The 26931-nt window shown below is 34.0% G+C and overlaps 3 protein-coding genes and 3 pseudogenes across 3 annotated transcripts; 2 read left to right on the top strand and 4 right to left on the bottom strand.

The window, feature by feature from the left end:
• Window positions 1-3574: 3574 nt before the first annotated feature.
• LOC120183541 (nuclear transcription factor Y subunit A-2-like) lies at window positions 3575-7543 on the bottom strand. The gene is made up of 5 exons (XM_039188215.1): window positions 7411-7543; window positions 6751-6982; window positions 4888-4956; window positions 4466-4606; window positions 3575-4296 (listed from the first exon to the last, which is right to left on the bottom strand). The coding sequence occupies exons 2-5, from the start codon at window positions 6952-6954 to the stop codon at window positions 3922-3924; spliced, it is 789 nt and encodes a 262-aa protein (XP_039044146.1). The 5' UTR covers window positions 6955-6982; window positions 7411-7543; the 3' UTR covers window positions 3575-3921.
• Window positions 7544-13222: 5679 nt separating this feature from the next.
• LOC120183538 lies at window positions 13223-13779 on the top strand (annotated as a pseudogene).
• Window positions 13780-14428: 649 nt separating this feature from the next.
• On the bottom strand, window positions 14429-15084 carry LOC120183537. The gene is made up of 2 exons (XM_039188208.1): window positions 14698-15084; window positions 14429-14628 (listed from the first exon to the last, which is right to left on the bottom strand). Exons 1-2 carry the CDS (start codon window positions 14828-14830, stop codon window positions 14429-14431), a joined length of 333 nt encoding a protein of 110 aa, XP_039044139.1. The 5' UTR covers window positions 14831-15084.
• A 268-nt stretch (window positions 15085-15352) lies between these two features.
• On the bottom strand, window positions 15353-17266 carry LOC120183536 (annotated as a pseudogene).
• A 52-nt stretch (window positions 17267-17318) lies between these two features.
• LOC120183535 lies at window positions 17319-19627 on the top strand (annotated as a pseudogene).
• Window positions 19628-23046: 3419 nt separating this feature from the next.
• Window positions 23047-24419, bottom strand: LOC120183509. The gene has a single exon (XM_039188188.1). It carries the CDS (start codon window positions 24356-24358, stop codon window positions 23123-23125), a length of 1236 nt encoding a protein of 411 aa, XP_039044119.1. The 5' UTR covers window positions 24359-24419; the 3' UTR covers window positions 23047-23122.
• Window positions 24420-26931: the final 2512 nt, after the last annotated feature.

The following is a 26931-nucleotide window of genomic DNA, read 5'->3' as shown; positions in this document are numbered from 1 at the left end:
ATATACCACGAAAGTATAAAGAATCAAATATTTGTGTGGCAGGAGGTATGAAGATGTTAATAATTGTTTTCTAAACTTAGAATTCTGTCAAAACAAATAATTGGAAGGTTTTTGGCTGGCAGCTGGTTCAAATTTTCTGTAGCAACCATGCATTCTGCGCATATTAGACAGTGAGGCCAGCTTCATAGTTTATTGTTTCCTAACTAACTGGATAGGCCCAAACTTGAACCAAGGGATCCTTTACTGCTAATTTTGTGTTCAAGGTTCTTATTGCTCTATGCAAATTCTCTTAACCAATGTATTCTTTATATTAGGTAATTCTCTTCTTCAACTGTCTTTTAAATATTTGGAGTATGACTATTAGAATTTTAGGGTAGAATGCATGAACTTGATTCATATATGCTACACGAGCTTATATTCTGTGTTGGAAAAAATGCTATTGGCTGAGAGTGAGAATTTTCAAGGATTTATAGTTAATGCATGAACTTGATTCATATATGCTACATGAGCTTGTATTCTTTGTATTGGCAATAATGCTATTAGCAGTGACAGAGAATTTTTCAGGGATTTATAGTTCAATCTAGATTTCCTGTACAGATCCTTTCCTAAATTAGAGTCGAGGATTTTGCATTCCTGGGATGGAATTTTAGATTGAATTATTAATTTGAAATCTCAAACTTTTACCTATAGTTTTTTGGGGGTACATTCTTGTGTTTGCAGAAGAAATAAAAGTGGATATTGAATTTAAAAACCCTCTGCAAATTCCAATTTCTGTCTCAAGTGTTTCTCTGATGTGTGAGCTCTCTGCAAATCCTGAAGAAGGCAAGCTTTCAGAGTCTGTTAACGTTTTCTTTAAAGCCTTATTTCTTTCATCGTCCCTTTCAACTCTATATTGATCATAATTGTTTGTGTTACATCAATTACCACACAGATGCTGATAGTTCAAACATTGAGCTTCCGGAAAATGAAAGCAAAACATCAACCTCCACTGGGTGTGTGTTGCTGTGTTCCTATATATGGGTGTATATATGCATACATGCATTGATTTCCTGTCAAGGTACAGTTTTCTTTACCCAATTTAGCATTATAATCTTTCTATATTGCCGTTGACTGACTTAGTGTCAACTGTCTCATTCTGAAAAAAAATCAATATGTATCTTTATATTGTATTTGTATGGGTGTCATTTCCCTAGAGTAATGAAAGCTAGCTAGCCCAGAGTGCCCCTGGCATCAAGTTGATGATAGTGGGCCATTTGCTTGCCTTGATCAATGGTTGAACTATGGAGAAACATAATCATGTTAAATTTTTTGGTTATCTATTATATGTAGTACTATTTGCGGGGACGGAACCAGGATCAAACCATGGGAGTGGCCAAATGACCTAATTTCAAAACTACAAGGATCCATTAAGTATTAAACTCGAAAATTGGGGAGAGGGTGCGCTTGATTTATCTAAATTTTAAACTTATAGGGACCTAAATTGCCATTGGACCATTTTTTTTGGGGGTGTGGGGCAGGGCCCTTCACATGTTCCATTTAGTTTGCTTGGTCTAGCCTCAAGTGATGCCTGAGCTTGGCAGGGACTAATTACTGCAGTTTCCCTCGTATATGCACATTCATGCTGCTGTGACTTTAGATCATGATGGTATTCTTTTGAACCTAAGCCAACTTCAATGTTCATCGATAAAAACTTAACAAACTGTAAATGATCAGGCAAGGGTTAAATCTGGGGCTTGGTCGCTGTCCAGACTAGAGCAACATGATCTGTTTTGCATAAGTTGTAATTCCACCTTATATTAGTCCATCGACCTTATATCCTTTTAGTGTAAGTATGCTATAGGCCACATAATAAGCGTCTTAAAAGTTTGTTCTGTTCGTCATCTTGAATTCTTCGATTGCCGAGTAAATACTTGTTTGTTTGTTTCTGCTTTTTCACCAGTTGACTTAAAACTCTACTCTGGTTTTCCCTTCAGGATCGGAGGTCATCAACTTCTGAAGATGGTACTCCACCTTCCCCTGTTCAAAGTGATGTAAGATTGGGCCCTCGGGATAGTAGCGAACCCCCCTTTGATGTATGGAGTTCACCTTTGGCTGATTTCCATGACCGAAATATCGTGTAACCTTTTTGTAAGTTGATTTTGTTTTCATCACTCAACTGCCGAAGGGTAGTATTGATTCCAAACACGCCACTTGTCCTTTCCCATCATGCTTGTGATTGCAGGTAGGACTCGGGTAACCGCAACAACTTTTAACGATGAAGGTGAAACTTATTTCCGACGTTTGTTTCTATTTCCTTTTTTTTCTTCTCTGGCAGTCTTTCTGGCATGAGTCCGATATCGTGGGTAGTGGATGGACCTCGGATCATTCAACGTAACTTATGTGAAGTAAATTGGAAGATGACTATAACCAACTCCTCCGGTTCAGTCGCATCAGTCCATATCAACACCTTCATTCCCCCACTAGTAACACCCAACCCATAGACGATGCCACTGCATCTCAGCCTCCGGAAAACCAAGCGGGGTGGTCGGATACTCCCATTGCCAGCGATACAAAGATCATCACAAATGATGCCCTTGCAACACGATCTTCCAAGTCACCGTCTCTCGAAAGTGCCCCCCAGTTCATTTGGTCAGGGACGAGCTCTACTAAACTCATACTTCAACCTAGGTCGACCGCCGAAATCCCTCTTCAGATTTGTGCTTTCGCTCCGGGGATATACGACCTGTCGAACTACGTTTTGAATTGTGTTACATCCGTGTTACACTTCAATATAAGGGCTTGTTAAATGTTCAAACTTAAAATTTGGGGTGAAATTTAATTTGTATAATATTTAAAATTAGGGTAAAGTACACAAATAGTCCCCTGACTATAGGATAATATTTTATTTAGTCTATTGACTATTAAAAGTTATAAAATAGTTCCTCGATTATAAGGTGTTGCTTTGTTGAGTCCTTTGACTATTGAAAGTTATAAAATGATCATCTAACTATTATATATTCCAAACTCATCTTTTTTGTTAAAAAAATTGACAATAATCTGAGTTGGAGGTTAGATTGCTCATTGAGATATGATAAAATCTGATCTCATAATCTCAAACGACTATCATACTCAATCACTTATTAACGTTCAGCTCAGACTATCATTAATGTTTAACGAAAAGGATGAGTTTGAAACATAATAAATAGTCTAGTGATCATTTTACAACTTTTAAAAGTCGAGAGATTCAACAAAACAACATCATATAATCGGATAATCATTTTATAACTTTAATAGTTGAAAGACTCAACGAAATAGTATCTTATTGCTGGGGACCATTTGTATATTTTATCCTTAAAATTACAAATATCTAAGTTGTCAATAGACTAACAATTTTGTAGGACTAAGTTTTGTGGGACTAATCACGGCCCCTCCCACCCCTTTTTTAACTCTGCCCATGTTCAAATGATTCCATTTTTGTATGAAAAGTTTGATTAAATTAAAAAAACACTAAAAAATCGATCTATTTAAAATTTTTACTTGAAAATAAACTAAAACATGAAAAACAAATAAAAATTAAGAAACATAATATCCTTCAGTACACTATTATGTTCACAAACATAACAATTCATGAACACAAATTCAGCATATTTAAAACACCATAACCAAACTTTCATAGTTTTTAATGGATCAAACGGAAACACACATAATATAGTCTGATCCATATATATATATATATATATATATATATATTTCAGCATCTTCAGCCAGTGGCAAAGAAGAGCTTACTTGAGCCAAGAATGATTTGCCCAGCAACCAAAGCCTGTGCTGCAAAAAACCCCTATAAGAGCCAGTGCAAACCCAAGATCTTCCCTTGGTTGCTTCAGAGGGGGGAAAAGTGGTTTTCGGTTAGCACCGAATCCCACAATGACCCCCGCAGCGATGTCAAACTTTCGGGTTGCAACGGCAGTCGGCAGTTGCAACCATAACAGTGCCTCGACGATCGTTGATCATTGATGGGAGAGACTCGACCGATAGTCCGAGATGGTCGATAAAGAAGTGGTGGTCGAGGTCACCACTGGAGTACATGCCGGTGACCTCCGATGACCCTGAAAATGTAGCACATACATTAAGTCTCTTGGATGAGTTTAAGGTTCCACTATCAGATGAAGCCGTTGGGTTAGAAATCAGTCCCTGTGCTGAATTCTTCATCCCAAGGCCACCTTTGTCGGAACTCGAACTTCGGGTATTCAGGAACCGGCCGCCGGATCCCCTTGGCCGGCGCATTGCATGCAGATGGCGAGAGTGGTGCATATATGGCTGTGAAACAAAAATGCAGACCCTAAATAAGTTGTGATATTTCACAAATCTTCATGTGAACACCAAGAATCTTATACTAATGGACTATGATAGTTCTCTTTATCCAAACTAAACATACTCGTATCGAATATATTCATATCCGACACTTACACTCGAATGTAACACGTACCTTTCGGGCTTTAGTCCATTTATTCTCAAGCACAGCCTTTGCACGAGACTGCCGACGCCTCATGATTCCATTGTATTGCTTGGCGTTTACGTATATTGGTCCCTCTTCGGATCCCAAGTTGAATGGCAGCATTACACGACCCTATTTAAAATATACGATCATAACATAATGAAAGATTTTAAATAAGAATATAATCAATGACAGATTCATAAATATTTTTAAAGATTCACATACATATATAACAATAATATCATGACATATGAATATCAAACGTGATTAATATTTATTTTATATATATAATATATTCATTTGAAATATCATGTTCTTATAATTTATGAAGATATTTCAAGAAGAATAATGAGATTCCGAGATATACAACAATATGTGCTAGCTGTATAATCCAGAGAAAATGGAAAACAAACCGAGATTCGAGCCCCATAAGTTGAGAAAACTCCATAGAATTGATCCAAGCAAGGATATTTTGCACAAGCCTGCAGTTCACAAGGGGAAAGGAATATTATTAACGTTTTCATTTTGGTCACTCAAGCTAGCTTCCGTTTTCATTTTGGTCATCTGTGTTTAATTTCGTTAGTATAATGACGTGTCGTTTCTTGATTGATTGAAAAAAATGAAATAATTATTCGAAGGGGTGGAACTAGGATTCAAACCCTATTTGCAAACCTATTTTAAATCCCAGCTCCATCCCTCCAAACAATTGTTTTTTTTTCTAAACCAACCAAGAGGTGACACGTGTTCGGTGGCCAACATGATATTCTTTTATAAATTGAATGGCTGACTGTATAACTTGTCGTATTAAAAAATAACATGAACATAATTCGAATATATGAATATTTATAATCTTTTTAGCACTTTTACAAAAATTTCTGGGCATTTATACAATAAAGTTCGTGAGAAAATGTACCATGGGCTGACCAAATCCTAGTTCAAGCGAGCACAATTTTCTGGAGGATCTGATTGCAGAGAGATGTCTGCCTGAGGTTTATGTTCATCCCCTGAATTTTAGCACTCCCATTAATTGAAACACCAATTGGCTGGTTAGTAATTTTCGTTACATTAATGATTTTGTGTTATTCGAATTTTTAGAAAACATCGGATATGAATACATATATTTATTCAATAAGAGCATAGTTTATATATAAAGAGAAAGAGGGCCATACATTTATTAATTTATATCTAAATCTAAATATATGTCGAAAGTAAATATTAAACGCGAATATTTTTTTTATTAATCTAGGGTGTTTAAAAGTGGTAGTATATACTTTAAAGAATCTATGAACACTCGAATACCGTACAGTCTTTAGTACTCGAACCTGCGACCTCTAAGAATAGCAATTATGCCTTTAGTCACTAAGGTAGCTTTGTTCGTGTATTAAAAGCAATATATAAAGAATCAATATATATAACCACATAATCATTTTTTTCTTTGTTGAATTCTATGTTGATGGAAGGTAAAGAAACCAAATATTCATTTTTTAATAACAATCTATGTAATACGTAGTTATGATGTTTCGATTCTTTATTTTTCTTGAAGTTACTATATTTTTTATGACATCATGCTAAATTAGCCATTAACATTTATCAAAATGGTCATTTTGCTCCCTATGCACCTAACGTTTCATTTTAGGGTAATAACGTCCCTAATATTTGACAAAATAATTACTTTATCACTTACTCTTTTTCTCTTGGACATTTTAGTCCTTAATGTTTTATTTTAGGTTAAAAAGGCTCTTATTTTGTTAATCATGTGATAACTAATGGTTTTATCTATAGAAGGAGCTTTTTGTCCCAAAGTCAAACATTGGGGCCAAAATGCTCCCAAAAAAAGAATAGGGACCAAAATGACCATCTTGATAAATGTTAGGCTATTTTTGGTATTATGCCATTTGATATTTATGTCTAACACATAAATATGAGAATATGACCTCTAAAAATTCCCCAATGCATGAGAATACTGAATTATACGGGAATATCCAAATGCATGAAAATATTTTACTCGACTTCCACAATCTTTATTTCTCTCCAAATTAATCAATGTTAAAATTTAATTCGACTCGATAAATAATAAAACTAGATTTTGTTAAAAAAATCTGTTAACAATCTATTCGATTTTTTAAATTAAATTAATCAAGTTTTTTTTTAATTTATGAAATACTTTATAGGTAAAACTAGACAAATTAGTCTTAATAATAAATTCATAGATAAAAAGGGGGGGACAAGCTTTTCAAGTGATGAAAGTTGAAACTGGAAATTGGTATGAGATTTACCTGGGAAAATAGTGAACTGTTGTTGTTTGGTAGAAGAAGATGATCTCCATTAGAGGGATGCTCCATCAACAAAGGCTTCAATTGAGCACCAAAAGCCCCACCTCCTTGAAAGGATTGATGAGTCCCCCATGGCAGTGATGATGGAACTGAAGCCATTGCCTGATTTCCAATCCCATCATGCTCTTTGATATTCAGAGTTTGCATTATGTTTCAATTATATCAAACTATTCTCCTGCAACATAGAAACTTAGAATCAAACATTCATCACAAGATTTTCCTAAATTTTTTCTAAAAACAACAACAAATTCAGAGTTTAATTCAGTTGATTTATACATATAACAGTCAGAAATTAGCATAAAACGAATCTAAGTTGATTAATCAGCTGATTCGTATAATCACAGTTGATAAAAAATAACATTTAACTGATCTAGGAACTCGAATCTTAGCATTTGCAGAACTAATCCATCTCTAATCATCATTCAACATATGAAAAATCCAAAAAGAAACACCCCAAAATCTCATATCTGAAAAGCAATATGAATCGAGTTAAAAGGAAAGAAACCCATGAATCCTAATGAGCAAAGAAGGTAACAGAGACAATAAATCAAACAGATAGAGATCATCAGAGACTAAACAAAAAGAAGGAGAAGAACAACTAACATAAAGAGTGAAAACAAGAAAAGATGCATAGATTTAGCGAACAAGGCGAAGAAATCCCGGTTGTTAGGAGTCATGTCGGCATAAATTTAAGCAAAAGGAATCATGAGAGAGAGGCAATTGACGGCCATTGATGAAAGCTTACTTCTCACAAGTGTAATCAGTGGAAATACACGCCACTCACCAATCAGCTTCAATTTTCATGCAAAGCTACTTTGTACTACGAACAATGTTATGTTATGTATATATATATATATATATAATATTTATATTTAATGCACTTACCAATTGGCCGTATAAATATATAGTTTATTATAATTTTCAATAAAACAAAATCAAACAAACAAATGACATTGTCAGAACTCCATAAGTTCATTTGTTTCTCTCATTTATATATTATTATAACCATATGTAAAAGTAAAGTATATAAATGGTTTCCGAACAAATGATATCGATTATATATATTATTTTATCAAGTTAATTAACTATTAAAAGATATTATTTTATCGAGTTTATTGACTGTTAAAAGTTATAAAATAGTCTTTCGATTATATAATGTTATTTTGTTGAGTCCATCAACTAGTAAAAGTTATAAAATGATCACTCAACTATTCATTATGTTTCAAATTCGTCGTTTTCTATTAAAAATTTGATTTCATTTTTAATTGAACGTTAACATGCTGATCGTAATATGATAAAATTGATCCTAGAATCTCAAACGACTATCATATCTCAATTATCATGTTAACGTCCAACTTAGACGATCGTCATTTTTAACGGAAAGGGATGAGTTTGGAACGTAATGAATAGTCAAGCGATCATTTTATAACTTTTAATAGCCGAAAACTTAAAAAAGCATTATTCTAACTTTTAATAGTCAAAACACTTAATAAACCAATACCCGATAGTCGGAGATCTTTTGTATACTTTAACCCATAACTATTTATATTTGACAAATTAATTGATTAATTTAAATTAAATATTATATAAATTGATAATTGAATTTTTTTAAATTAATTTTTCTTATCATAAAACAAGTTGTAAAATTAATCATTTTTTTGCGAAGGGCACCTTGTATGTATTAAAATATAAAAACATACAAAGACAACGACTAGGGTCGAGGTCTCGTTAAAAACCTCATAAACTTAAATGGAGGAAAAAGAGTACCCAAACCAAAATCATTCGAAAAATAAAATTTAATATCTTTTATAAGATATTGTAGCATTTATACTATATAAAATATATATGAAAATAAGACTTAATATAATGGTACATATAGTGTTATTGACAAAAATATATGGGAAAGACCCCTAAAAGATGCCATCAAAAGTCATGACTGGGTCCCATACCATATAATATACTTATCATTTAGCTTAACTTTTACAGATGTAACATTTTGGTAGGTAAAGCATTGGATTAGACCCATTATCTAACAACTGGGACAAAAGTCTATTGTCTTATTGAACCACTAGTACAAAATTAATGGTGAGTATATGTTAATTATAATTTTAATTATAATTAATATAGTTAAATAATTAATAAAATATTGTTTAAATAAATATTTATTTTATCAATTGAGTCTTAGTTCAGTTAACTATGTTATTATATATAGGAGCACGTCGATTCAAGTGTGCATAACTATATAATATCTCACAACTTACGGATAGAGATGAATGGTATATATTTTGATTATTATAAATAAAATAATAAATAGTGAATATGTATGGATAGGGTCAAATTCATAATTTTGTGTTATAAATAAGAATTTATAAAAAAACAGGAACTATGAAAAATAAATAATCAATAGAAGAATGTAACAAAAAAATATCTAAACTATACGTGTACATAAAATGAGGTGTATATAAGAAGGGTAAATTACAAATTTGGTAATTGAATTTTACTTTTTTTCATATTTTACTCGTTGTACTTTAAATTTTTCAATTTCCTCATTGAATTTAATATTTTGATTTTTTTGCCACTCAATGGTTTTCTCAATAACATCGTTATAAATGAGCTTTTATGTAGATGCAAAACGATGTCGCTTTGGTGAATTTTTTTAAAACTACATCGTTTTGATGCCATTAATTATTTAACAACATAATGAAAAAAAATTCGATGTATTAAATTTAGTGAGAAATTGAAAACTTTTAAGTTCAGTGAGCAAAATAAGAGAGATTAAAATTTAGAGGTGAAATTTGTACATCGTTTCAATCCAAGTTATATTAAATTCCGAATCACCTAATTTAATTTATGAGTTTTTAAAGTTGTTGATCAGATTGACTTTATTTTAAGAAAAACAATTCTTTCTTTTTTGTTGATCTTATTTTTTTTACAAATTTGATAATATATAGTAATAATATAATAATAATAATAATAATAATAATAATAATAATAAATGGTACCACTGACAATTTCCTGCTAATAAACTTTGGAACAATTAACCAAAGCAAATTAAACACTTTTTTTATTTTAAAAATGCAGTCTAAAAAATAAAAAATATTGTATTTAATGGATTTTAAATTTTAGAATATCATTTAAAAATAATTCAATAAAATATCGTTTTTTGATTTAGCAAAGTTTATGAGTGAAAAGCTGAAATTTTCCCCAAGTGTTTTGTTGAACTAAATTGACTCTTTTCACTCACTTATCTTATGAGAAACAAGAGAATCATACCATATTTTATTGATTACTAATTATGGAATTATTTCTTTAATACAATTATGGGACAAAAGTTTCCTATAATTATCTAATTAATTTAATGATAAAAGGTGAGATATTTTTTTCGGTTAAGATAAGGTGATTACAAAGTAGTATCTGTTTTAAATACTATCAATCATTGCAGCCGTTGGTGTTTGAACCGTGACCTCTAAGAACAACGACGATTTCTTTAACTACTAAGGAAAGTTGGTTCGTACAACTGAGATATTTTTTATTATATAATACGAGTTCAAACAATTATATATATATATATATAAATTTATTTAAATTGAAAATGGAATATCGATACTCCTCAAATTGAACTAGAATACTTAGAAATATACATGATCATGTTATCCAATCTTATGGTTTCGTTTTTGCAATGTAATTTTTTTGGAAAACTGTTTTAATAAAAAAATATTTTTTTTTTATTTTTTTAAACTTAAAAAAATCATATTTGAAATTTGACTATTTAATTAACGATTTAATTAATTAAAAATCCAATAATGTTATTCAGATTTAATATGTAATAATAAACTAGTTAAAAAAAACTCACAAAACCTGCCATGTTTATCTAAACCAAAAACTTCCTATGGGTTATGAAGATTGCCACGTGTCAGTTATTGGAGCAGGTGATGTCGTGCTGGCACGCACACATCCATCCAAATCTCACGTAGATATTTTCAACAACAAAAAAATCTCACGTAGAGAAAGTATGTACTTTTGTCTCCATGCTCTGTTAGATATTGCATTCCACGTCATCAACCTTTTTTTCTTTGAAAACTCAACCTCGTTTGGATTTAGTTAGGGATGGCAAGAGATAAGGTTGTATAGAATTTTAGTTAAACCGATATATGTATCCTCTATTTGAATTTGACCCGATCTAAAATATATATATATTCCATTTGACTTGAACCGATAAGAAAATGTATATCTTCCACTCGATTTGACCTAACTCAAATTTTTAGCGAATAAATCTAACCCGACCTGATCCTATATAAAATAAAGATTTAATAAAAAAATTATAATTTTTCAAAGAAAATACATAATTATCCCTATATCAAGTCGAGTTGGAGTTTTTTCATTTTTGACTCAACCCGACTCGATCTGAACTCAATTTTTTTAAAATAAATCAATTCTATCAAATTGAATGGGTGGAAAGCCCCTCGGAAGTAAATACATCAAAGTCAGGGTGGAAAATGCAAAGGATTTCATGCACTTTTCCCCCCCTTAGATTTTCTTCTTTGGAATAATTAAACTAATGGTTTATTGGAAAGCAACTTAGGGTGGAAGTAAGAGGGATTGCCACTAATAAGTGATGTTATTAGATATTAATAAACAAGTTTTATAATTGATGTGACAATGTATAAATCTATAATAATCTTTTATAAATCATATAAATTAAAAAAATGTTAGTCCCCTCAAATAAGGGTTTATATTAGTGATAAATAGTTTTATAATTGATGTGACAAAGTTTTGATATAATAACACTTTAAGTCCTTTTTAGCTTAAATATTAATCAAATAAAACTTTAGTCCCTCTCAATTTTTAGAATTAAATGCTTAATAGATTCTTGTTCTTTTGATACGAAACATCTTTGTCCCCTTCAACAAATGAATCCTAGCTCCGTCCCTGTCAATAACCACTTGGAAGAGTAGGGTGTGGCCTTAATTTTTTTAAGCAATATCACGGATTCGAACCCTTACGTTTGCTAATGAAAAAATTGAGTTAGGAGGGTCGTCTTATATTAAATCTCTTTGGTACTTGATCTAAGTTAATCGAGTAATAGATCATAAATAGATAATTATATAAAAAATTTGAAAAATATGACATTAAATTATTAATAAAAATACAAAAAATCTAAACAACACTGCTTAATCTTATCCCTGCTTATGTTATTATTCACATGCAAATTATACAAGTTGCAACTAAAATTTAGTATAATAGAGTAGAAATTTTTGGATATCCAATTATCTAAATTATAAAATACGATAAATTATAATCATACAATTTAGTTATATAGTGTAGGGATGGGCATAAGATTCGGGCTCAATGGGTTCCGACTAGACCCGATCTTATAAATTCATTTTTTTTGAAAAAATATGTATAGTTTGATTCTAGTCAGGTTTTTTTTAAAGATAATATCGTGTCAGGTTCGAGTTTAAAGTGAAAAAAAATATCATACTCAATATGAGATAATAGTGTAATTATCCCTTATATGTTTATCGATAATTATAATAGTACCCCTTTATCAATATATTTTTCTAATTAGATCACTAATTTACTTACTAAAAATGAGAATTATATATATTTGTGATAATCGAGTTAGATATAGATTTTTACCTCTAAAATTGAATTGAATTTCTGATTGGATGGATCCTTCCTAAACTCGAGTCTGGTCGAGTGTCGGATGGAGGGATAGAATACTCGAATCGACCAAGAAATCAGTATAACCCGATCCATGCCCATCCTTATGATATTTTCTTTCTATTGTTTGAATTGCAACTGAAATTTTAAAATTTGAAAGTAGACAATTAAATTTGATTAAATTAAAATTAAAATATTACATTAATATATAAAATATATTTTAAGGGATATGGTCCACTAACCTTTAATTTTAATTTTACACGCTATTAGAATTATTAAATAAATGAAAATATATTATTGTGAATTGAGGTTAACTGCAATAAAATTTACACATATGAACCAAGTCTTTTCGTTTGAATAGTCTGAGATTATTATACAGTAACACATATTCATAATATTTCTTAATAATTGATAAAGTATACACTATACAAATATAATCGTTCGAACTCGAAATTTGAAAACAACTCTTTTTTTAACTAAGAAAGCCACTCAATAAGTTGAACGGAAGCCACTCAAAAGTACGATAGTACTAACAGTGAAAGACAAAATTATTAGGGCTTGAACTGCAATCTTTGATGTCAACACTTTAACTATAATTATTTCTAAACATAAATTATTTCCCATGAGTTTCACATTTCGGCCTGTCCTATGTCATGTTTTCTTTGACTTTGTTACAACTTAAAACCATACGGCCATGGCTGACCAAAAACAGCTCTTTTGATACCCCATCGATCCTTCTCCCTTGCATGAAATGAACACAACCTCGGACTCCGACCAGGAATTCTTTGGTGGCCCCGACAACGTCAGAGGATTCGGATATGGGATCGGAGTTTCCGTCGGGATCATCTTCTGTATCATCGCCGTTGCATTGGCTTCCTACGGTTGGACCAAGGCACGTCAACAAAGACGAGCCCTACTTCCTGTGCGGTTGATACCGACAGCTTCGTCGTCGATGTCGTAGGCCTCGACGAGGAAACGATAAAAAGCTACCCGAAGCTAATGTACTCCGAGGCCAGGCGGAAGAAGAAAGAGTGTGCGGATGCGTGCTGCTCTATATGGTTGGCTCACTACAAGGGTAATGATCGCCTTAGGCTGCTGCCTGGTCGCGGCCATTTGTTCCATCTCAAGTGCGTCGACCACTGGTTGCGGTTGCACGCGACGTGTCCTGTTTGCCGGACGTCTCTGCTCCCAACGCAGTTGCCGCCGCCGCTTGCTAATGATCAGGTGGTTCCTTCGCCAAGCAGACCCGATGCGGGCATCGAGGCATTTGATGAAAAAGTCAAAAAATTCATCGTTGATTTAAGATAATTGAGGTATTTTTTTTTGTTGAAATAAAACCCTAAATTACGTTCAAAATATCAAAAAGGTGTGGACCGAAAAGTTTAGGTCTCATCGGTTAATGGATGAGACAGTCGACAAGCCCGTCCCTTAAATTTTTAACGACATGTACTAAAATAAAATAAAAAATAAGACGTCAAGTATAAATTTGAAAAAATTAAAAGTTTAAGTACTAAAACTAATAATTTAGGTAATAAACTTACAAGTTACCTCAACTTATAATTCGTTTTTTAGTAAATTGAACATTAATTTAGTTTTCATTCATAAAATTATGAGCAAAGTATATTTAAGTGTATTTATTTTAATTTAAGGATTGTAAAACTATATTTGAAGAGGCGACTTAAAAAATTTGAGGAATTGAACAAAAATTAAGGGTCGTGGGATCGAGTCTCACGGAAGACATTTCATAATTCGGAAGTCTCTTACGGAAGCTGTTCTCAACCTGACGTTGGGGTAGTCTACTATCCTACCTGAGCTCTTGAGCCGACTTCAGTAATTTGTAGCTACAAACAAAACTTTTTGTTTAATAATACAAATTCAAATTCAACATGAACCCATCAAAAAATAAAAAATATATATATACAAATTGCAATGTATATAATAAGAGAGAAAATTTTGTTCAAAGGGCTTTACATTGAAGAATCCCTTTATACAAAACCTGCCTATTGAGAGGCATTTTAAGAAGCTGTCGTCTATCAGCCTGCTTTGCAAAGGCCACAGCACTCAGATTCCTCTTCCTGTATTCTTTGTTATTCGACGATGGCTCCCGAACATCATCGGCAAAACGAACCCTTTTCTTCACTTGACATTTCCCATTCCCTGCACCAAAAACAAACCCAGAATTTCATTCATGCAGTACATATGTATGTGCGTGTATGCATGTATTACCAGCCAATTCGAATTCGATCTTGTTCATGAAATCCGAGAGGAGGCGTTTATGGACTTCATTTGCAATGAAGACCACACTTCCAGAAACTGCAAAGACTGCCATGAGGCCTAGCCTTAAGGACCCAGTTTCCATTTTTCTTTTAAATTCTTACTGAACAAATGGATCAATCAAGGAATGATGGGGAAACATTTGGTTGAACATATGAAGAGAGATAGAGAGAGAACGATGAAGAGAATGGGTTGGTGGATGGATGGTTTTTAAATGTGAAGATTATGAAACAACAAGGATGAAATGATAATTACTATCTAATAATACACATCATCTTGCCTTGTATGCTTAATTTTGACTTATCCTTGAAATAAATTCTCTAAAAAAATAAACTCAGATTTGGTCATTTTTAGATAATAACTAAACAACAACATTAATGCTGAAATCTAGTGCAACTAATTTCTATTTTGTAAATCTGGGGGCCTAAAAGAATACCAATGCCATATATTCACCAGATTTTATCACACAAATCTAAAACGAAATCCATCTTACTAATTATTGCAACTATGTAAAGATGTATGCTGATTTTAGTAAATATCGCGAACTCGATACCTTTGCCCTAGAATTTTTATGAGAAAATCTGACCGGCCCTCCCCTTGGATTTGAACCAGACACGAGTTATCTTGTCATCCGTAATTGTAAGTTCTCACTTCTCACCAGTAGTCCATACAAGAACATGAACCTTCTCTAAAATGATGGAACCGGTTCCGGTCTCTCACGATCAACTCACGTCCGAAAACCATTGAAATCAGCTTCGTAGCATGGTGACAATCCTCGCACACTCGCAAGTTCTTCACTATTCGGATCACTGTTGGAGCCTTGGTTCTCATAATCCCATAAGCAATAGCAAGCTTCTCACTATGTCTATGAAGAGCACTTTCTTTTTCTTCCTCATCAATGTCGAAGAATGCATCAGATGTATTCCCTGTATAACCTGCCAATCTTATCCTCTGAAGAATCTTGTCCCAAGTTCGTTCAATCATTTCGATTTCTGTGTGCGACTTTTCTCCCATCGTAAATTTATGAACTTTCCCGTTGAACTCGATCAAACTATAACCCGGCTGCTTTTTAACACCCTTTTCCTTCATCATCTGTCTAGTAGCTTCAACATTTTCCCACCTGTTTGTACGTGCATAAATGTTTGAAAGCAACACATAATACCCACTGTGTTTTGGCAACAAAGGGATCAATATGTTCCCTACTCTTTCTGCAATTTCTGCATTCTTATGAATCCAGCAAGCTCCAAGAAGCGCACCCCAAATCGGGGCATTCGGTTTCACCGGTATTTGAAGAACAAACTTCTCGGCTTCAGCTATCTTCCCTGCTCGCCCGAGCAAATCCACGACGCAACCGTAATGTTCAAACCTCGGCTTGATTCTGTACTCTCTTTTCATGCTCTCAAACAACTCTAGACCTCTCTCTACTAATCCACCATGGCTGCAAGCAGATAACAAATATGTAAACGTAATATCTCTGGGTTTTACCCGGATTTCGCCATTTCCGAGAAGAACCAAAGTGCCCTCTCTGCATAACCATGCATGGCCAAACCAGCAATAACAGCAGTCCAACTAAGAACATCTTTTTCAGGCATTTCGTTGAAAACTTCAATAGCTTTCTCAATACACCCACATCTTGCATACATATCCACCAAAGCAGTCCCCAGAATCACATTCAAACTCAATTTGTTCTTAACGATATAATCATGAGCTTTTTCACCTAATCCAATGGCACCCAAATGAGCATAAGAAGAAATCACACTAACCATAACCGTCTCATTAGCTTTGACCCCTTTTTCCTTCAGAACCTCAAACATTTCAACAGCTTCATCAAAGCAATCGTTCTTAGCATACCCACTAATCATCGTACTCCAAGTAACCAAGTTCCGCTCAGGCATTTTATCGAAAAGTTCACGTGCTATTACAACATCACCAATTTTATTAAACCCAGCCATTATCGAAGTCCACGAAACCACATTCGGACAAGCCATTCGTTTAAACACTTCATTTGCAGCCTTTACATCCCCACAGGTCGAATACATGTGAACTAAAGAGTTCTGCACATAAACATCGTTTTCAAACCCGTGTTTTATAACCTGCCCATGAGCTTGAATCCCCACATCAATGGCTTCCAACTGGGAACACGCCCTTACCAAAAACGGGAAGCTGAGATTATCTGGAACAATGCCGACGCGTAACAATTCGGAATAGAAACGGAAAGACTCAATCGGGTTCACTCGAAAACCCTTTGATCATAGCGTTGTAGATGAAGAGATTCGGGGTTTCGATCGAGGAAAAAACATCTTTAGCGTAATCCAATGAAAATGTTCCGAATGAAGGGTCTGTACAAAGGGAAATCAAACGACTGACGGCGAAGATGTCGAAGATGATGTGGGTTTATCATGTAGCCATGGATGATCTTCAACTGGGATAAATCGTTGCAGGATTCAAGTAATAGAAGCTTTGGGTCCTTTAATCTTAGGGTGTTCAACACTTTGCTGCAGACATTGATGCTCTTGTTCATCCTCTGGTTATCCCAGTTGTTTAATTCAGACCAAACAAAAGAACTAGCAACAATGGCAGAGCTGTTTATACGCGGGAAACATTATACGTTCACACCAAGAAAAATAAAAGGTAGAATGATCATGTTAGCCCCTTAACTCAACAGATTAGTCATTTTAACTCTTAAACTTTTATATTTTATCAAAATGATACAAATGTTACCTATTTATTTTTTGATATAATTTTATATTAATGATACGATTTTTTTAAAAAACAAATACTGAACCCATTAAAAATTTGAGTTAATTGTATCACATGTTCTTAAAGTATAACTTTTATTTTAAAGGTATAATGTCAAAATTAGCCTCTTAATGTTTCAAATGGTCATTTTGCCCCTTATTTTATTTTTTTATCCGTTTTGGATTTAACATTTCTTTTCAGGACAAAAAGACTCCTAACATTTGATAAAATAATTACTTTGTCCATTATAGGGGACATTTTGGGACGATTAGGTACTTGGCCCTTGTCGAGGCGGATCGAATGCTTGATATGGGTTTTGAGCCACAAAACTGGAAGATAGTGGAACAAATGGATATGCCTAATCGGAGCGTGAGACAAACAATGTTGTTTAGTGCCACCTTTCCAAGAGAGAAACAGGTTGTTTATAATTGTTAAATATGTTTTCTTTGTTGATTCACGTTTTATGTGCTATTTGGGTGCTGAAGTTGTATTTTTTTTTTTACATTTTCCACTCATATGTTTCACGCTCATAATTGTAAAATGTTTCAAGTTCTTCTGATATGTGATTTTGGTTGGGTGGGGTTGTGTTATTCCTCTTTCAAAACGTACCAACCCAAAATGAAGTGAAAATGTTATATTTTATTGCTTTAGAATAGTTTTCAAATGCAGCTTTGATGCTAATAGAGTTTTCCATAATACATATTCTTGGCTGTTGGGAGGGTTGGCTCAAGTACAGATTTACTTGTTCAAAGAGTTGAATTTGTTCCCGAATCTGATAAGAGAAGCCATCTCACGGATCTTCTGCATGCACAGAGGGAAAATGGGGAGCATGGAAAGGTAACGCAAGACGACCATGTATGGACTTTCTTATGTTCCTTTATCCATGTATCTTTCAATCAAAGATAGTTGCTCTGTTACTCGGTATATTTGCTTGATGAATAATTTCTGTCTGGGGTGTGTCTTTGACGCAGCAAGCTTTGACTTTAGTTTTTGTGGAGACTAAAAAATGAGCTGACTCATTGGAGCACTGGCTGTGCATTAATGGATTCCCATCAACCACCATCCTTGGTGATAGGAGTCAACAGGTAATTTGTTGATAAATAAATTTGTTGAAGAGATGTGAAAGAATGAGGTTTAGTCATGTGGAATGATATACTTGTTCGTTTAATTGCTGTGCTAGTTGATATGATAAACATTCTGTTGCCTATGTTATATCCAAGTCTTATTTTCTCCATTGAGCATTACTTCCATTCAAGTGGCTCTAGACTATGTAGCTTAGACTCGAGTTTGAGTGTCGGATATGAGTATATGTCCACCATGGGCATGTTCAGTTTCCTTTTATGTTTTCCATGTATTTGGAGGATCTTTGGGGACTCGTCTCATACCTTTGTTTGTATTCACGCCAGACACTTGAGGATTACGAAAATTAGACAAAAGATCTAGATTTTGCATTATGTTATCTAGTAGATATACTTATCCATGTCTTTGGTGGGTGGTGCTGTATGTGTTCATTCACTCTTGTATTCAATTCCTCTTAGAGATCCATTCACTATTCGAAAAACGTCTCGGATAAGTTTTCTAAGAGCCTAACCAGGTAGTTGAGCAGCCTTGGCTTGTGAGAGTTAATTTTGGTTATTCTCGCTGCTGAATTAAAATTCTAGTACCCAGAAGGGGCTGTTAACTTTGCTTTGTTCGTTTTAGTTTGGCTTATGAAGAAGTTACTGTGGTGATTTGCTATTTACCTTCCTTTACCCAGTATACGTCTTTGCATAAATGCCACGGGCTTGTTTGTATGCAGGAAAGGGAACTAGCGTTGAGATCTTTCAAGAGCGGAAAGACCCCAATTTTAGTAGCAACTGATGTGGCTGCTCGGGGTCTTGATATACCCCGCGTTGCTCACATTGCCAACTTCGATCTTCCCAATGACTACGTCCACCGGATTGGTAGGACCGGGCGTGCTGGTAAAACAGGGTTGGCAACTGCTTTCTTTAACGAGAGCAATATGACACTGGCGAGGCCACTGGCTGAGCTGATGCAAGAAGCAAATCAAGAAGTACCTGCATGGCTCACCCATTATGCCTCTCGGGCTCCATATGGTAAGAGCATAGGATGCAAAATTAGTATGAAACCAACCCAATTATAAGTATAGGGTGATAAAAGAAGAGATGGCATTTACAGGCCTTCATTGTGTAAATATGATCTATTTTTACTGAAAGAAGCATAATGTGTCATAGTTTTCCATTATTATGTTGCTTTTCTTGACGTTCAATTATCTGTAACCAATTCTTCATCTCCAAGTACTGCCTTTTCTGAGCCAAAACAAAGAATTAAAAACGACATTTTATCAAATTAACAAAGTTTTTCAAAGGCAAATACAGCCCTAAATAAATAAAGACAACAACAATTGGTCTAGTGACCAATAAAGTTCAATTTTAAAAGTTCGGTGGGAAAATTAAATTTTTAATAATTCAATGATCAAAACGAGATTGATCCTATAGTTCAAGTACTGGTGTTGTAGTTTAGCCTTATATTTATTAATTTATATCACATTGCTGTGATTAAGAACTTTGGCATGGATGGACCTGGGATGAAACTTCGAGATCCAAAAGTAAATATTTATTTAATCTTTTTAATTAGGTAACACAATAAGATTAATTCACGTCACGTATTATCACGTTATCAAAAGATTAAATTTAAATAATAATATAAAATAATTTTAATACTAAATTTAAAAGGTAAAAAGACATCATAGTTCCTTGTATTTTAAAAAGAACAATGTAACTCTCATATCATTTTTTCTCTTAATGTGACCTTCAAACTCAGTAAACTAATTTAATGTGACTTTTTGACTAACGTTTTTTCATCGTTGACCGTTATGGTGTTGGCGTGGCAGTTTACGATGTTGACATGACAGTTCACGGTGCTGACGTGACGGTCTATCTACCATGTTTGAGTTACCAATTTAGCCTATCTATCATGTCATCTGCCACGTTAGCACTGTAACGATCAACGACGAAAAACATTGATCAAATAACCACATTATATTTTGTTTTATGAGTTGAAGGATCACATTAAAAGAAAAATAACACGATGACCATATTATTTTTTAAGTAAATAGACTTCTATACATTTTGGTCAATTAAAAAATATATCAATTTCAAGAATTAATGTTTTTTTTTTCATGTTGAAAAGGTAGCTAATATGATTTTGTATTACCCGTTTAAGGAGTCTCCTGCTTCACTTCAAATAGTAAAAAGCTCGACTTAGTAACACACTCGACAGTAACGTTTGAGCAGATTAGGTTGTCTGTCCTTTCCAAAAACATAGCTTAGCTTGTATGATTATAAAACCATCTGCTCTTTAAGTCGAATGCTTCTCATTTTTGTTATTTTTTTTTTAATTTTTTTAACTATTAAAAGTCATAAAATAATCATAAATTATTTATTACGTTTAAAACTAATCTTTTTATATTAAAAATAATGATAATTTGAGTTAGAGTTGATGTGACAGTCAAACGGTCGTCTATCACTACCACCGCACCGAACGGAGACGACGCCGTCATCGTTGGTGCTTTGGCTACGCGGATTGTGGTGGCGTCTTTTCCGGCGACGATGTCGTGGAAGTAGAAATGGAGGTGGCTTAGTTTCTCGGGTTTGTTTAGCCCCATGGACGACGGGGACAGAACTTGAGCGAAAGGCTTTGATTCTACGGTGATGAAGGGTGAAGATAACGAGAGGACCGTGAGGAGGAAGACGGCGGTGGAGGAGAGATTTAGGAGGAGCTCCGCCATGGTTGAGGCGGTGAAAGCATTCGAAGTTGAAATATAAAATAGCGTCTTCTTTTGTTGGAGAATATAAAATAGGTTGTGGGTGCACAGTTATACGCCACCGGCAAGCTAGCATCAGTCTGCGACGAGAAAGCATAAATCCCTTGCGCTTTCCCCACGAGTTCGGACGCTATATCGCAGTCGACCGTCAAAGGGTCATCGAGCGCCACCACCACACCGAACGGCGACGCCGTGGTCGTCGTCGGTGCTTGCGCTACGCGGGCGGCGGTGGCGTTTTTGCCGAGGACGATGTCGTGGAAGTAGAAATGGAGATGGCTTGGATTCTCTGGTTTGTTTAGCGCCAGGGACGGTGGCGAAGGACGAAGTTAACGTGAGAACTGAGAGGAAGAAGGCGGCGGAGTGTTTTAGGAGGAGCTCCGCCATGGATGAGGCAATGAAAGCTTGTGACAATTAATGTAAATTGTAAGCAATGTATGTATGTATATTATATAGTGTTCATGTTTAAGTGAAGGTTGGTACCAATCGCTGTAAAACACAATATAAATTATGTAATAAAGAGATTTCGTAAGAAAAAAGTTTCACATTATTCCAAATTTATATACCAAGTGGTTAAGTCAAAAAGATTTATTTAGTGGAACGTCAACTCTAATTAATGAAGTTTGAAAATTTTTAATAATTATATTTTATTTTTTTATACAATGTCTAAACTGTTGCACATTATATTGGTAAAAATATCAACTAACTTATTAAGTGGTTATAAGAATCGTTGTTATTCTTAAAGATAATGAGTTCAAATACCAATAACTACATTAAGATGATTTAGTGTTTATTATTAAATGAATAATAAATGAGGCCCTATCATCAATCACAAGTACAAGAAATAAACCTAATATCTCGTACATCAAGAAAAAAATACATCTCCTGTACTTTACTTATAATATTTATTATAGGATAAATTATACATTTATGATTAAATTATCAATTTTGATCCGTTTTAATACTTAAAATTTTAATTTTTTTAAAATTATATATAACATTTAGTTTTTTGTTTCATTTTAATACTGCGGTTAAAAATTTAACGATGAATTTTTGAAACAAATTGGAAGTTTAGTCACTAAAAAGGACTAAAACTAATAGTTTAAGTAGTAAATGTGTTAAGTTTTTAATGATGGGGTATTAAATAAAATAAAAATTAAACATTAATTATGAATTTGAAAAAATGAAATTTAGATACAAAAACTCGTAATTTAATAACTCGGAGATTATAAATTCAAGCACTAGTTACTGTAATAGGATATAGAGCATTCGTTATTAAATAATTAAAAATATTTAAAACAAATATGACTTTATAATCCCCTAACTTAATAAAAAAATTCTTTATACAACTTTTATATAAAATAATTAAGATTTATTTAGAATCATTTAAGAACAACTATTTAAGAATTAAACAAGAGACTAATATTTTATCATTTCATCTATAATCATTTCTTAAATAAATTTATATCAATATTGAATTTTATATAAAATATTTTTTTATTTACATTACGAGTGTGACAAAACAAAAATTATTTATCAAATTCCAATAGAGCTTTCAAAAAATGAAGAATAAAATGGGGAAGGGAAGATGAAACACTTGGAAACCCTAATTTGTAAAGGCAAAGATAAGAGGGACAGATCCATAGAAAAGGATTACAACATTTCAATCAGAGAATAAAAAGCTGAGAATTCTTTGTAAGATAAGTAAATGCGATATAAAATGGAAAGCGGTTAACAGGAAGAAGAAGAAGAAGAAAACTAGTATGGTGCTGTTCCGTGACATCGAGATGTGATCCGAAATCTTTACAAGGTCCCCTAGTTCAGTCGTCTCCTCCTATGCGCCCGAGAGTCGCCGCTGTCGACATCCGAGACCCTCAAGACGTCATTTCTTCTCCTGGAAGATGAAGTCGAGACCGATACCACGGAATCTATCTCGACCGCGGTGTCCATTTGACTCTCTGAGTTTATTACGGCAGCAATGCTTGAGAACGAGTCTCTATCATCGACGACTGCTGGTGGCTGTTCCTGATTTCTTCCCACCGAGTTGCCTCGGAAATATGCGTCAGCCATCCTTTCCGCTGACCTCATAAATCTTGCAGCTCTTCGCATGTATGATCGTCGTTGAAAAGATTGAATCCGAGAGGACATAGCATCGGTACCGCTTGAACTGCCAGGCGTCAAGTCAACATCATCAAGGGGCACAACCGCATTTTGCTCTCCCCGGAACTCACGAGATGTCAAAATCCTGTTAAGCATGGAATCAGTCCTTTCTAAAGTCCCTCGGGAACCATTGGCTTCCCGTGGTGGAGTCAGGTCACGAACCATATCAAATCTGCTTCCAATCCGGCGAATCATCTCCTCCACTGGGATATTTAAAGGAGTCCGTTGAATAGTTTGCCTCCAACTATCCACTCGCCGTCCAGAGGGCCGAGGAGGGATCTTAAAACCTGAATCCTCTTCTGACTCGTGGATAACCTTCCCTCGACCAAATATCGGGGTCAGAGTTTTAACAGTCACCTCCCCTTTGCAGACGGGGCATTCATTTGCATCCGAATGAACATGCAACCATCGGTAGAGGCACGACCAACAATACAAGTGACCACAACAAGATACAACAGGATCCCGAGCCAAATCCAAGCATATATTACAATCGAAAAAACTCCCATCATTGCTAACACCATTCACAATATCATCCTTTCTACCTTCTGAAACTCCATCCTCAGAAAACCCATTGGTGGCTTCACAAGCCTTCGGCGCATCACTCATCCTTTCCTCAGCTGCAACACTGCCCTCACCTGCCTGCATCGTATTCACACTGCCCGTATTCACCCTAAATTGATCGAATTCCACCGAGAGGCTCTGAGTTGCAGCAGGAATTGGAACCTGATGCCATCTCCATCGCCTTCGCCTAACTGCTTCCCGGATCCTATCAAACCGGTTATCAACTAAATCATCAAAATTTACACCTTCATTCGACAGCGATCTGGACCCGGTCTCGGGCGCTGGACCCAGATTCAAATCAAGGTTCGTATCAGATGTTTCCTCACCCATCACAGATGCTCGAAGAAACCCTTATTTTTTTTCTAACAGCGGGTAAACCCTACTTATAATCTTCAAAAATTATAAAAACCTTAAATTTACCCTAAAATTGAAGAAATTCATCAAAACCCCCAAATTTTTTTATACCCTAATAACCCATAAACCGCAATTCCGAAAGAAAGCCCTTCCTTGATTACAATTTCATCAAAACCAGAGGGTAAAACTCTAATTTCTTAACAAATATCATGAAGCTAAGATCTAAGACCCAAATTAACAGCCTCCCAAATTGGGAAACAGCCCAAGCTTTATGTCATCGAGCTGAAGACCTTAAATACAAGAACAGATAAGCATTGAAAATGTATGGTAAAAAAACTTATTGAAGAAAAAAGAAAGACCTGGCCTTAACAAATATCTTGACCAGCAAACTCGGAGCTTTTCAAGAGCTCTGAGTCACTGACCTGGACAGTGTGAGGAACTGTTTCTGAGTTCGGCTTGGCTCGCCATGGATTGGGTCAGCGATCTTTCAACTTGTTTGGAGAGGAAGAAAAATAAAATGGAGAAATTTGCCCTTAGAGAATTCAAGTAAGCCCAAGGGAGAGAAAGAGAAAGCCCATGGAAGATTCTCTGCATTTGTACTTACTGTATAAACCATGATTGGGTATTAATAAACGGCGATGATGATTTGGATTGGAGGATTGGATGATTACGTGGCGCAATCGGAGTTGGGGACAAATGGAGATTATATTTGCCGTCAAATATTAACCCATTTAATATGCATATATTATTTAAATCACTCCTCATTCATAAATGAGTATATATTTTGTCAAAATAAATAAATAAATGAGTTCATATTTTATTTTTCAAAATAAAATTGAGTATATTTAGATTAGAGTATGTTTATGTGGCAAAAATGGAGAGATAACGTGTTTGGGAAAAAAATAGTTTGGTAAGGATAAAATATTTTTTTATATAGTGTAAATGTTACAAATATAGAAGATTTTAAATACTCTGATTGAATTTTTTTAAAGATAGAAAATACTCGGATTGATTTGGATACACGCTTTGTATTCGTAAATAGTTTTTTCACGTCTTTTAATTCTGATTTGTGATTTTTCGATGGACTTCAGTAGCTTCATCCCTTTGTGTGATTCGTTTATCGATGCAGACATATTTATTTGTATCTTTAGTTTGTTCGAGCATTGGTTATATTCTTTTATCTTATCTTTCTTTTTTGTCATTATGTGATATAGGTGGTTACTTTTTGTGTCAATGGTTAATTTAGTTTATATTTACGCTTATACTTGTACATCTTCATTATAATTATAGATATTTCTATTTTTAATAAAATTAACGGCTTTCTATAAAAAAAAATTAATATGAAGATTAATTCTTAGGGTAAAGTATAAATAGTCCCTAAACTTTTACGTCTCTTGCATTTTGGTCACCCAACTTTTGAAACTTGCAATACAATCATCAAACTTTTAGATCGTTTTCATGAAAGGTCCATGTCGTTATCTCCTGTTAGATTTTGCCGATGTCGCATTTAACTCCCGTTAAACCCCAATCTTCTTCTTATCCTCCCATTTACCCCACCTCCAGCCAACGGTGGCTCATGCCGCCATCACCATCGTCATCGGCGTCCCCTCCCGACCACACCCCTACCCTCGATTCATACTCATTGTCCATGGTTTGACCAAACATGCCTGCTAAAGTATCGATAAATTGTGAAGGGTCCTCCCCAAATTAGACCCTGCCTTCATCATAGTTGTTTGAGATTCTGATATCAAGTTTTATCATATTTCAGTCACTGAGTTAACATCTAACTCAGATTGTCATTAATTTTTAACGAAAAAATATGAGTTTGTAACGTAATGATTAGTCAGTGACTATTTTGTGACTTTTAATAGTCGCGAGACTCCTCAAAGTAACACTATATAATCGGATGATCATTTTGTAACTTTTAATAATTAAGGGACTCGATAAAATAATATCCTATAATCAAAGGATCATTTGCGTACTTTACCCATTTTTAAAAGGGTTAAAAGAGAATTATGATGTTAATAAAAATGATAAATTACACCGATAGTTGCCGATTTATTAAAGAGATTAAACCTTGGACCTAATCCTGTAAACAAACCGAATGTTCTTCGAACCGTTCGGCGGAAATTTCAATTATGTTCGTTTAATTAAATGAACGAACACGAATAAATGACTCGTTCATTCATTTATGTTCATGAACATTCGATAATCTATTCATTTATGTTTGTTGTTTATATTTATTCGTTTATATTCTGTCCAATCTCTAAACTCATTTGAAATATTAAGTCCCTTATAAATTTTAACATTAAATACATTAATATTTTAAAACCCAATTAATTTTGAACCCAAATAAAAATCCTAATATCAATTAAATAAAATATAAATCTTAAAATTATTTGGAAAGAAAAAAAAACTCTTCTCAAATATCAACTCAATTAATTTTATGTTTGTTCGTTTATGTTCCTTTACGTTCGTTTATGCTCGTTCGTTTGTGTTTGTTTGTATTAGTTTACATTCATTAATTTATGTTTGTTTATCATTTTAAC

This window comes from Hibiscus syriacus, unplaced genomic scaffold (genome assembly GCF_006381635.1).
Source record: "Hibiscus syriacus cultivar Baekdansim isolate YM2019G1 unplaced genomic scaffold, ASM638163v2 tig00112789_pilon, whole genome shotgun sequence".
NCBI classification, from domain to species: Eukaryota; Viridiplantae; Streptophyta; class Magnoliopsida; order Malvales; family Malvaceae; genus Hibiscus; species Hibiscus syriacus.
Note: the sequence above shows the minus strand (reverse complement) of the source record. Positions and strands in the feature narration are given on the sequence as shown.